Source organism: Hyperolius riggenbachi, chromosome 2 (genome assembly GCF_040937935.1).
Source record: "Hyperolius riggenbachi isolate aHypRig1 chromosome 2, aHypRig1.pri, whole genome shotgun sequence".
In the NCBI taxonomy this organism is placed as follows: Eukaryota; Metazoa; Chordata; class Amphibia; order Anura; family Hyperoliidae; genus Hyperolius; species Hyperolius riggenbachi.
In genome coordinates this window covers 9,515,397-9,528,043 of record NC_090647.1, presented here as the reverse complement: position 1 = coordinate 9,528,043, position 12,647 = coordinate 9,515,397, and the positions used below count along the sequence as shown (strand labels likewise).

The 12,647-nt window shown below is 53.0% G+C and overlaps 1 protein-coding gene across 2 annotated transcripts in view; it reads right to left on the bottom strand.

The window, feature by feature from the left end:
* Nucleotides 1-12,433, bottom strand: part of LOC137545349 (uncharacterized) — a 39,824-nt gene extending 27,391 nt beyond the window's left edge. Inside the window, exons 1-4 of one of the 2 annotated variants that reach the window (XM_068266477.1) lie at nt 12,375-12,433; nt 5,386-5,512; nt 5,220-5,303; nt 1,264-2,132 (exon numbers count right to left, since the gene is read on the bottom strand). In XM_068266477.1, coding sequence (XP_068122578.1) covers nt 1,264-2,132; nt 5,220-5,303; nt 5,386-5,512; nt 12,375-12,389 — 1,095 coding nt within the window. In that variant the 5' untranslated portion in view covers nt 12,390-12,433. Of the gene's footprint in view, nt 1-1,263; nt 2,133-5,219; nt 5,304-5,385; nt 5,513-12,374 lie in introns of those variants that run through there. The other variant, XM_068266478.1, reaches the window with a different exon arrangement.
* Between the last annotated feature and the right edge of the window lie 214 nt (nt 12,434-12,647).

Here is a 12,647-nt window from a genome sequence, read left to right as displayed (position 1 = left end):
GGGTGTAAGTGGCACACAGTTATACAGAGGCCGGGGTGTAAGTGGCACACAGTTATACAGAGGCCGGGGTGTAAGTGGCACACAGTTATACAGAGGCCGGGGTGTAAGTGGCACATAGTTATACAGAGGCCGGGGTGTGAGTGGTACACAGTTATACAGAGGTCGGGGTGTAAGTGACACACAGTTATACAGAGGCCGGGGTGTAAGTGGCACACAGTTATACAGAGGCCGGGGTGTAAGTGGCACACAGTTATACAGAGGCCGGGGTGTAAGTGGCACACAGTTATACAGAGGCCGGGGTGTGAGTGGCACATAGTTATACAGAGGCCGGGGTGTAAGTGGCACACAGTTATACAGAGGCCGGGGTGTAAGGGGCAGAGTTATACAGAGGCCGGGGTGTAAGTGACACACAGTTATACAGAGGCCGGGGTGTAAGTGACACACAGTTATACAGAGGCCGGGGTGTAAGTGGCACACAGTTATACAGAGGCCGGGGTGTAAGTGACACACAGTTATACAGAGGCCGGGGTGTAAGTGGCACACAGTTATACAGAGGCCGGGGTGTAAGGGGCACACAGTTATACAGAGGCTGGGGTGTAAGGGGCACACAGTTATACAGAGGCCGGGGTGTGAGTGGTACACAGTTATACAGAGGCCAGGGTGTAAGTGGTATATAGTTATACAGAGGCCGGGGTGTAAGTGGCACACAGTTATACAGAGGCCGGGGTGTAAGGGGCACATAGTTATACAGAGGCCGGGGTGTAAGTGGCACACAGTTATACAGAGGCCGGGGTGTAAGTGGCACACAGTTATACAGAGGCCGGGGTGTAAGTGGCACATAGTTATACAGAGGCCGGGGTGTGAGTGGTACACAGTTATACAGAGGCCGGGGTGTAAGTGACACACAGTTATACAGAGGCCGGGGTGTAAGTGGCACACAGTTATACAGAGGCCGGGGTGTAAGTGGCACACAGTTATACAGAGGCCGGGGTGTGAGTGGCACACAGTTATACAGAGGCCGGGGTGTAAGTGGCACATAGTTATACAGAGGCCGGGGTGTAAGGGGCACACAGTTATACAGAGGCCGGGGTGTGAGTGGTACACAGTTATACAGAGGCCGGGGTGTAAGTGGCACACAGTTATACAGAGGCCGGGGTGTAAGTGGCACACAGTTATACAGAGGCCGGGGTGTGAGTGGCACATAGTTATACAGAGGCCGGGGTGTAAGTGACACATTGTTATACAGAGGCTGGGGTTCCGCACCTCTACGGCTGGCTCCGGCAGTGGAGGAGGGGTCGGGGACGTCTCTGGCACACTCTCCTCTATCTTGGGCAGTCTTGGCGGTCGGCCGGCACTGGCTCTCCACTGGGGGTAGTTGATGTCCCAGCCATCGGTCAGGCTCTCTCCGGAGTGCTTCTGTAGGTGGCGCTGCAGAGATTTCTTGCGGATGAAGCGGTCGGGGCAGTAGGGGCACTGGTACGGCCGCTCCCCTGTGTGCCTCCTCAGGTGCGCCAGTAGGTCTGTCTTGCGGCTGAACCTCTTGGGGCAGCAGGTGCAATGGAAGGGCTTGTGGCCGGCGTGGCTCCACAGGTGAGTGGTGAGGGTGGAGTTCTGCCGGAAGCTCCTCCCACACTGGTTGCAGGTGTAGGGGCGGTCCTCGGTGTGCGTCTTGCGGTGGGCGCTGAGGTGCTGCTTCTTCACAAAGCTCTTGCTGCAGATGTTGCAGCGGTGCGGTCGGGCCTGGCAGCCCCCCATCTGGTGGGATAAGAACTCCATGAGCTGAGCGCAGGTCTCCCCACATCGGGGACAGGTGTGCGGCTTCTCTGCCCCGTCCGCTGCCTTGTCTGCCTCACTGGCGTCCTCCGGCCCGGCTATCCTCCCGCCACGCTGGCTGTCTCCCTGCTGAGTGACCCCATTGTGAGAGGGGCTTGCTGATGCTATGGGACAGTTCACGGTTGGTGGGCTGCTGCTCTGACCTCCCTCCTCTTCCTCTTGTTTACTGAGTCTCCTCACCAGACGCAGCGACCTCCGGCTCACGGCTCTGCCTGCCGGGCGGAGAGACCCTCGTTTCCTGGCGTTCCAACCGCTCCCCACTCCTCTGTGTCCTGCGCGCCTGCTCACCTCCGCAGCACCTGCAAGAGACAGACACGCCTGAGATAACGTAGTCAACATGGCAACCCTGCGACCCCCACAGCCGGGATACAGACACACACAACATGGCAGCCCTGCGACCCCCACAGCCGGGATACAGACACACACAACATGGCAGCCCTGCGACCCTCACAGCCGGGATACAGACACACACAACATGGCAGCCCTGCGACCCTCACAGCCGGGATACAGACACACACAACATAACAGCCCTGCGACCCCCACAGCCGGGATACAGACAAACACAACATGGCAGCCCTGCGACCCCCACAGCCGGGATACAGACAAACACAACATGGCAGCCCTGCGACCCTCACAGCCGGGATACAGACACACACAACATGGCAGCCCTGCGACCCCCACAGCCGGGATACAGACACACACAACATGGCAGCCCTGCGACCCCCACAGCCGGGATACAGACACACACAACATGGCAGCCCTGCGACCCCCACAGCCGGGATACAGACACACACAACATGGCAGCCCTGCGACCCCCACAGCCGGGATACAGACACACACAACATGGCAGCCCTGCGACCCTCACAGCCGGGATACAGACACACACAACATGGCAGCCCTGCGACCCCCACAGCCGGGATACAGACACACACAACATGGCAGCCCTGCGACCCCCACAGCCGGGATACAGACACACACAACATGGCAGCCCTGCGACCCCCACAGCCGGGATACAGACACACACAACATGGCAGCCCTGCGACCCCCACAGCCGGGATACAGACACACACAACATGGCAGCCCTGCGACCCCCACAGCCGGGATACAGACACACACAACATGGCAGCCCTGCGACCCCCACAGCCGGGATACAGACACACACACAACATGGCAGCCCTGCGACCCCCACAGCCGGGATACAGACACACACAACATGGCAGCCCTGCGACCCCCACAGCCGGGATACAGACACACACAACATAACAGCTCTGCAAACACCCCCCCCCCCCCTCCCTCTGCAGCCGGGACACAGACAGCAATAACAACTGACAGAGACAGAAACATCTGAGATAACGCATACAACACCACAGCTCTCACAGCAGGTTACATTTTCCCAGTTAAATTTGTATTTGTCTCCGCCCACTTTTTGGTTATGGGGATAAAAAGTATCCTGTATGTTATTCCAGGTAATGTACTATGTGTGTGCCAAATTTCATTCAAATCTGTTCGGCCATTTTTGCGTGATCGAGTAACAAACATCCAAACTATTGCATTTATAATATTAGCGCTGGATGGGGTTAAACGGAATGCAAACTTGAAATAGCAAATGGTGGCAGCTAGCCATAAAGTAAACTTACATCTTTTATATACAGCAGGGGAGAGGTGGCAGCGCTTCCCAAGACTGGCTGCATCTGACTGACTAGCAGCAATGACTGCATGCAAACTGTTTTGGAAGCCAATATCCTCCTTTATGTTAATTTTGGTGCATCTGTCTTGAATGCAAGATGTATACCCCGCCTATAATTAGGCTCTAAAGTTGAAGAGAAATGGAGAGCCCAATATGGTGTAGTATGTCAAAATTGATTGGATAAATGAAACAGTGAGATGGTAATACTCACAAACAGGGGTTACCGTTCAGGTAACCACTCATTAGGCAGGTGAGGAGATTAGACCTGTCCTCACTCAGGATTAAGAAGTCGCTCTCTGTAGATAGGAAGAAAGGGGGTAGATCACCCCTCCACCTGGGGTGGACTCAAATATATTGGTAGGTGAACAGAGGCGCCAGAAGGATAAAAGTACATAACATTTTTTAAAAAATTGCTGGGAGGAAGTGGTGGACTACCAGCATAGGTGACTACCAGCATAGGTGTGCAGAGCCTAATTATATATTGGTAGGTGAACAGAGGCGCCAGAAGGATAAAAGTACATAAAAATTTTTTAAAAATTGCTGGGAGGAAGTGGTGGACTCGCCTCCGTTAAAGCAGAAACCAAGGAATGTAAATATATAGATATACACATTTATTGAAAATACCCCAAAGATGCAACGCGTTTCGCGGGCACAGCCCACTTCTTCAGGCAATAAGCAGGGGATAAACAACAGCAATTCAGAGGTGCTCTGCTTGCTATAACTGAATCGCTGTTGTTTATCCCCTGCTTATTGCCTGAAGAAGTGGGCTGTGCCCGCGAAACGCGTTGCATCTTTGGGGTATTTTCAATAAATGTGTATATCTATATATTTACATTCCTTGGTGTCTGTTTTAACGGAGGCGAGTCCACCACTTCCTCCCAGCAATTTTTTAAAAAATTTTATGTACTTTTATCCTTCTGGCGCCTCTGTTCACCTACCAATATATAATTAGGCTCTGCACACCTATGCTGGTAGTCATTTAGATGCAGCCTGTCTTGGGAAGTGGTGTCACCTCTCCCTGCTGGCCAAAAAAAAATGTAAGTTTGCTTTATAGCTAGTTGCACCCCTTTGCTATTTCATGTTTGCATTCCGTTTTTAGTCTGGGTTTAGGGATTTAGTGCATAGTTTAGCATCTGTTGTGAATTCAAGGTGTGTATGTTGCCTATAGGGGGCTCTGCATGCCTCTGTTGGTAGTCATTTCAGATGCGGGCTGGTTTAGGAGCACTGCTAACTCTACCCTGTTGTTGAAGATCTGAGCCACACCCCTCTTCATGCACCAGCGTGGCTGTACTGTGCCTGCGCAATGACCGCCGTGCCTGCACAGTAAGCCGGATCCACCCGTGCATGTGGCCCCAATCTTCCCGAGCGTATCTTTCAACCACCTCGGATCTAGAGCATGCGTCGGAACAGCTAATAATAAGATAAATACTCCACAACTGCTAATAAAAAGGTCTGCTACATGCGGGTTGCATGCAAACATAATGCAAATGATATGCAGTTTGGGATTGGTGCAATCTAACGCAATTCTTGTACATTCAGATTGGCCTAATTCCCAACCACTGCCCACCTCCGCCTGTCACTGTATTCTGCTGATATCACACTATGGTGGCCTCCCTGCCCACCTCCGCCTGTCACTGTAATCTGCTGATATCACACTATGGTGGTCTCCCTCCTCCCAACTACAGACCCCCAGACTGACCTTCAGAGGGCGGAGCTGCGTCCACACAGGGGTCTTCTCCTCGCTCCATCATCAGCACGATCTCAGGGGGGGAGACAGAGAGGCCTGCGGACAGAAGAGCGCGCAGCGTTACACCCCATGATCTGCGGACCCCAACAAGAACGCTCCCACTACCGCCACCTCTCACCCAGCGTCTTCAGGTTCTTGTAATTGTCTGTCATCACCTGGCGGTACAGAGCTCGCTGCGATTCCTCTAACCCTTTCCACTCCTCCTCCGAAAACCAGACAGCCACGTCATCAAATGTCACAGGAGCCTGAAACACACAAGAGCCTCAACGTCACAGGAGGCGGCAGCCAGGAAACAAGGGCTACTGTCTGACTTCCTGCTACTTCTTGTGCTGGTGACACCCAGCTGTCATAGAAAATCCACAGGTGTCACTCAGTAGAGAAAGCTCTCTCCTGTGGGGACAGAGGAGGCAATTCAGCTGTGCTTTAAATTTAATCAGAAATAGAAAAGTGCTGCGAAGTGTTTCAGAAGAGTGGCCACAGAGAGGCGGAGCTTCTGCAGCATCTGCTCTGCCTCCTATGTATTGGGGGGGGGTGATAGCTGCTCCAGTGCTCCGTGAACGAGCAGTTTTCACAAGTTTTTGCCATCTTGTTATAATTTATCATATCACCAGGATGGACTGAAAGACAACTATTACACAAATATTCTGCTTCTCAAACTGTCACCACCACCTTCACCTGGCAGTGAAAAGAGTCAGACAGATACAATATTATATTCTCTCCATCATCCTGAGGCTGGGGGACCCCCGAGTGCAGCTCAGCGACCCCCTGATGGGAAGATGTCCGGTCTATAAGGGGCTTTGTATATAGGTGGCGCTATAGACACAAAACCACAAAGGCTCAGGACTGACAGCCTCCTCTTCCCTCTGCAAACATTTACAAAAGTGCTAGTAACGTTTTATACACTTTGGGCTCTATTCACAATCATTTTCCGCATGTGGAAATGCCCTGGCGGTAAACTCCCAACTAAAATAAAATCATGTTGACATTCACTACATTTTACGCATGATTTCCCCCGCATTCGTAAAAAGTGCGGTAAAAGTCTGCAAAAGTTGGTAATTTCCGCAGAAAAAAAAATAGAAACTCACAAAGAAAAAAGGGCGCATTATTTCTTAACTACCAGTTTTAGATCACCTACAAGTACTTGGTGATATATTTCGCTTCCCATTGACTTAAATGGAGTCTGGAGCCGTGAGCACGGTTTGCTGGAATTTTTTATTTTTTTACAATTTTTTTATGCCACTTTTTTCCACACGGTTTGCGCATGTTTACTATGTAATTAAGCATTGTTCCCACATGCGGAACATTTTTAGTGAACCTGGAAAAAATGCAGAAATTATCACTGCCGAAAATAGCGGTAAAACATATCTTACCATGTGTGACTGTGAATAGAGCCCAATATGTTCTAAAGGTGCCCATACATTAGACGATGTGTGGGCAGATCAAGAAAGAGACAGACCTCTCTCTGATCGGAGAGAGATCTGTTGGCTACCCATACACCGCAGATTCCTGATCGGCCTTGTGTGTGACGCTGCCCCCCGTAGTGTAAAATGTACCCCCCGGTTCCCTCTGCAGTGTACGTGACCTGTCCTCATCCACCGCTGGCTCCACTGTAATCAGCAGACATGTGACGTCACACGTGCCCACGTATGTGCCGACAACCATCTGGGGCTGGTGTATGTGGATGGAGACATCGGTGGACACTGAGAGGTAAAGTATACTGCACAGGGACCGGGTGGGGGAGGAGGGTTAATTTTACACTGGGGGGACCAGCGCTGGGGGTTCCGCCACGTTCCGCGCTCGTCCCGATATCGCCCACCTTTACCGCTGCGCACCCGATCAAGCACGCTGGCCTGAGATTGGGCAGCATGTCCGATTGATACATCCGCCCAATTTCAGCCTTATATTGGTTGCATGGTTGAGCGGACATGCTCTTGTCGGCACTGATGTTCATCTGATCAGATTATAATAAATCGGATGGTTGATCGTCTGTCACGTTGCCTGATGTATGGCCACCTATAGTCTTGCAGCTGTGGTGTCACACAAAGATGCCAGAAGCATGACAGCGCCCCCTGCCAGTGTGAGAACCGAGCCACAGCGTGCCCATCACTGCAGTATGACGAGGGGTGAATGATATAGAGGAGGAGAGGAAGCACAGGCTGGGGTATCATGCATGGAGGGGGACTCTACACAGAAAGGGGAGGCAGAGTATATAGGAGAGGGCTACAGAGGGGGACAGCACACACATGGGGGCATATGAGAGGTAGATATACAGAGAGGCATTTGGGGAAGGGGTACATAGAGGGGCTACAAATGTTAAAAAAGAAGAGAGGGGAGTGAGGGAGATATCGAGGGGAGGGGTATACAGAGGTGGGAGTTACACAGAGGCAGGGGACACAGTAGGGTGTATATAGGAGCTTACACAGAGGTGGGGTATACAGAGGGAGGGGACACAGCAGGGCATATATAGGAGAGTACACAGAGGAGGGGTATACAGAGGGAGGGGACACAGTAGGGTGTATATAGGAGCTTACACAGAGGTGGGGTATGCAGAGGTAGGGGACACAGCAGGGCATATATAGGAGAGTACAGAGAGGAGGGGTATACAGAGGGAGGGGACACAGCAGGGCATATATAGGAGAGTACAGAGAGGAGGGGTATACAGAGGGAGGGGACACAGTAGGGTGTATATAGGAGCTTACACAGAGGTGGGGTATGCAGAGGGAAGGGACACAGCAGGGCATATATAGGAGAGTAAACAGAGGAGGGGTATACAGAGGGAGGGGACACAGGGGGTATATAAAAAGAGAGTACACAGGGGAGGGGTATAGAAGGAGGGGGTATGTTTGGAGGAGGGTGATACACAGAGGGAGGGACTGGAGTACAGGACAGCCTGTCAGTATTGGAGACTTTCTGTACCACATGGGCACTGCTCATCAACCCAAAGAAGACAAAAGTGATGGTGTTCCAGAGGAAGAATGGAAATAAACCCCCCCACCTCCTCATTTATATTAAATGGCTCCCCTCTGGTGTCCACTAACAGCTACACCTACCTGGGGCTGGAGATCAACCAATCAGGAAGCTTTAAACCAGCAATACAGGCCCTGAAAGACAAAGCCTGCAGAACATTTTATGCCATCAGAAGACAGCTTTACCACCTAAAACCACCAGTGAGAGTCTGGGCAAAGATATTCAACAGCATCATCACCCCAATCCTGCTCTATAGCAGTGAGGTATGGGGCCCGGTCACCTACCCTGACCAATCAAAATGGGACTCCAGCCCAACAGAAATCTTCCATCTAGAGTTCTGCAAGTATCTCCTCCAAGTCCATCGCAGCACTTCAAACTCAGCTTGCCGGGCAGAGCTAGGCAGGTTCCCACTATGGCTGACTATCCAGCAGAGGGCGCTCTCATACTGGGCACATATACAGAGCAGCAACCCCAGTACTTACCACCATAAAGCCTCACTGAGCCAGGGGGGCGAGGCCATACCACTATGGCTGACTGTCCAGCAGAGGGCGCTCTCATACTGGGTGCACATACAGAGCAGCAGCCCCGGCACTTACCACCATAAAGCCTCACTGAGCCAGGGGAGCGAGGCCATACCACTGTGGCTGACTGTCCAGCAGAGGGAGCTCTCATACTGGGTGCATATACAGAGCAGCAACCCCAGCACTTACCACCATAAAGCCTCACTGAGCCAGGGGGGGGGCGAGGCCATACCACTATAGCTGACTATCCAGCAGAGGGCGCTCTCATACTGGGCGCATATACAGAGCAGCAACCCCAGCACTTACCACCATAAAGCCTCACTGAGCCAGGGGGGCGAGGCCATACCACTATGGCTGACTATCCAGCAGAGGGCACTCTCATACTGGGCACACATACAGAGCAGCAGCCCCAGCACTTACCACCATAAAGCCTCACTGAGCCAGGGGGGCGAGGCCATACCACTATGGCTGACTGTCCAGCAGAGGGCGCTCTCATACTGGGCGCATATACAGAGCAGCAACCCCAGCACTTACCACCATAAAGCCTCACTGAGCCAGGGGGGGCGAGGCCATACCACTATGGCTGACTATCCAGCAGAGGGCGCTCTCATACTGGGCGCATATACAGAGCAGCAACCCCAGCACTTACCACCATAAAGCCTCACTGAGCCAGGGGGGTGAGGCCATACCACTATGGCTGACTATCCAGCAGAGGGCGCTCTCATACTGGGCGCATATACAGAGCAGCAGCCCCAACACTTACCACCATAAAGCCTCACTGAGCCAGGGGGCGAGGCCATACCACTATAGCTGACTATCCAGCAGAGGGCGCTCTCATACTGGGCGCATATACAGAGCAGCAACCTCAGCACTTACCACCATAAAGCCTCACTGAGCCAGGGGGGGCGAGGCCATACCACTATGGCTGACTATCCAGCAGAGGGCGCTCTCATACTGGGCGCATATACAGAGCAGCAACCCCAGCACTTACCACCATAAAGCCTCACTGAGCCAGGGGAGCGAGGCCATACCACTATGGCTGACTGTCCAGCAGAGGGCGCTCTCATACTGGGCACACATACAGAGCAGCAACCCCAGCACTTACCACCATAAAGCCTCACTGAGCCAGGGGAGCGAGGCCATACCACTATGGCTGACTGTCCAGCAGAGGGCGCTCTCATACTGGGCGCATATACAGAGCAGCAACCCCAGCACTTACCACCATAAAGCCTCACTGAGCCAGGGGGGGCGAGGCCATACCACTATGGCTGACTATCCAGCAGAGGGCGCTCTCATACTGGGCGCATATACAGAGCAGCAACCCCAGCACTTACCACCATAAAGCCTCACTGAGCCAGGGGGGGCGAGGCCATACCACTATGGCTGACTATCCAGCAGAGGGCGCTCTCATACTGGGCGCATATACAGAGCAGCAGCCCCAGCACTTACCAACATAAAGCCTCACTGAGCCAGGGGGGCGAGGCCATACCACTATGGCTGACTATCCAGCAGAGGGCGCTCTCATACTGGGCGCATATACAGAGCAGCAACCCCAGCACTTACCACCATAAAGCCTCACTGAGCCAGGGGGGGGCGAGGCCATAGCACTATGGCTGACTATCCAGCAGAGGGCGCTCTCATACTGGGCGCATATACAGAGCAGCAGCCCCAGCACTTACCACAATAATGCCTCACTGAGCCAGGGGGGCGAGGCCATACCACTATAGCTGACTATCCAGCAGAGGGCACTCTCATACTGGGCGCATATACAGAGCAGCAACCCCAGCACTTACCACCATAATGCCTCACTGAGCCAGGGGGGCGAGGCCATACCACTATAGCTGACTATCCAGCAGAGGGCGCTCTCATACTGGGCGCATATACAGAGCAGCAACCCCAGCACTTACCACCATAAAGCCTCACTGAGCCAGGGGGGGCGAGGCCATACCACGCGCTCTCAAGCAAAGCATCAGCAGCCAGCCCAGCCAAGGCCACCAACACAGGCTGACAAAAGCCCAAATAAAACTGACTATAGAAAGCTGCAAGGACCAATACCTAGAGGAATGGAGAAGTGACATAAAGAATTCCAAGAAACTCACTGTCTACCAATCACTACAGAGGGAGTACACAATGGCTCCATATCTGGAGAGGCTACACCACCACAAAGACAGACAGGTCTTGAGTTTGTACCGTCTGAGCGCTCACAGCCTGGAGATAGAGACAGGGCGGCACAGACAGACATGGGGCATGGAAGCCCCAGGAGGAGAGACTGTGCAGACAATGTGACCAGGAGGTCTTGGAGGATGAGGCCCACTTCCTGCTACACTGCAGCAAATACGCACCTGTGAGGACCGCCCACTTCCAGAGACTCTCCGCTCACATCCAGGATTTTACCTCCACAGGTGACGAGAGGAAACGCTACATCCTACTGGGGGAGGAGGAAACAACCGTGCAAATAGCTGCCCGATATGTCACTGCCTGCCACCGAGAGGAACATGATACCATGCGGACTGTATAACCCCATACTCCCCTCCCCTATGGACTGTACAGTGTATATCCCAGTCCCCCATGCTGTCCCTTACACCCTCCACACCCCTATGCTATGGACTATATACCCCAACCCCCTATATCCTTCCCTTATTCCCACAATCCCCCCCCCCCCCCCCCCCCACGTTAATGTTTTCTTTTGTTTTGCTTTGGCAATGCTAAATGTATTTGGTCCTGCCAATAAAGCTTTTTGGGATTTGGGAGAGGAGGGATATGTTGGGGAGAAGGGGTGACACACAGAGGGAGAGCACACAGCAGGGGGTATATAGAGGGAGGGGTAGGTTGGGGGAGAAGGGGTGACACACAGCAGGAGGCTGGGGGTATATGGAGGAGGATATAGAGGAATAGTGCACAGGAGGGGTATATAGAGGGAGGGGAGGGGTAGGTTGGGGGAGAAGGGGTGACACACAGAGGGAGAGCACACAGCAGGGGGTATATGGAGGAGGATATAGAGGAATAGTGCACAGGAGGGGTATATAGAGGGAGGGGTAGGTTGGGGGAGAAGGGGTGACACACAGAGGGAGAGCACACAGCAGGGGGTATATAGAGGGAGGGGTAGGTTGGGGGAGAAGGGGTGACACACAGCAGGGGGTATATAGAGAGGCTGGGGAGTATATGGAGGAGGATATAGAGGGAGGGGTAGGTTGGGGGAGAAGGGGTGACACACAGCAGGAGGCTGGGGGTATATGGAGGAGGATATAGAGGAATAGTGCACAGGAGGGGTATATAGAGGGAGGGGTAGGTTGGGGGAGAAGGGGTGACACACAGAGGGAGAGGGCACAGCAGGGGGATATGGAGGAGGATATAGAGGAATAGTGCACAGCAGGGGGTATATAGAGGGAGGGGTAGGTTGGGGGAGAAGGGGTGACACACAGCAGGGGGTATATAGAGAGGCTGGGGGGTATATGGAGGAGGATATAGAGGAACAGAGCACAGGGGCGGGGTATATAGAGGGGGGAGGGGTAAGTTTGGAGGAGGGGGTGATGCACAGAGGGGGGAAACACTTCCGGGGTATATAGAGGGGTAATTAGGAGGAATTTAGTGATGTTAGTCTGGCAGCCTCATCTCTCACCTCCCAGTAATGCATTGCATCCGGAAGTGCTGAGCCCGGCCCGCCAGCTGCCTGTGACGTCACCTCCGGTGCGGCCACGTGACTGGCTGCAGCTGTAGTGCGGCTATTCTAGCAGCGGCCGCCAGATGGAGCCAAAACACCCGCACCTCTTTCTATGTAAATATATATATATATTTCTTTACTAAAAATATGTTTGATTGCCTCCGTTAATCCCATCCTATAAATTAATATTACTAATTCTCACAAGTTAATATGAAGGACAATGAACCAGGA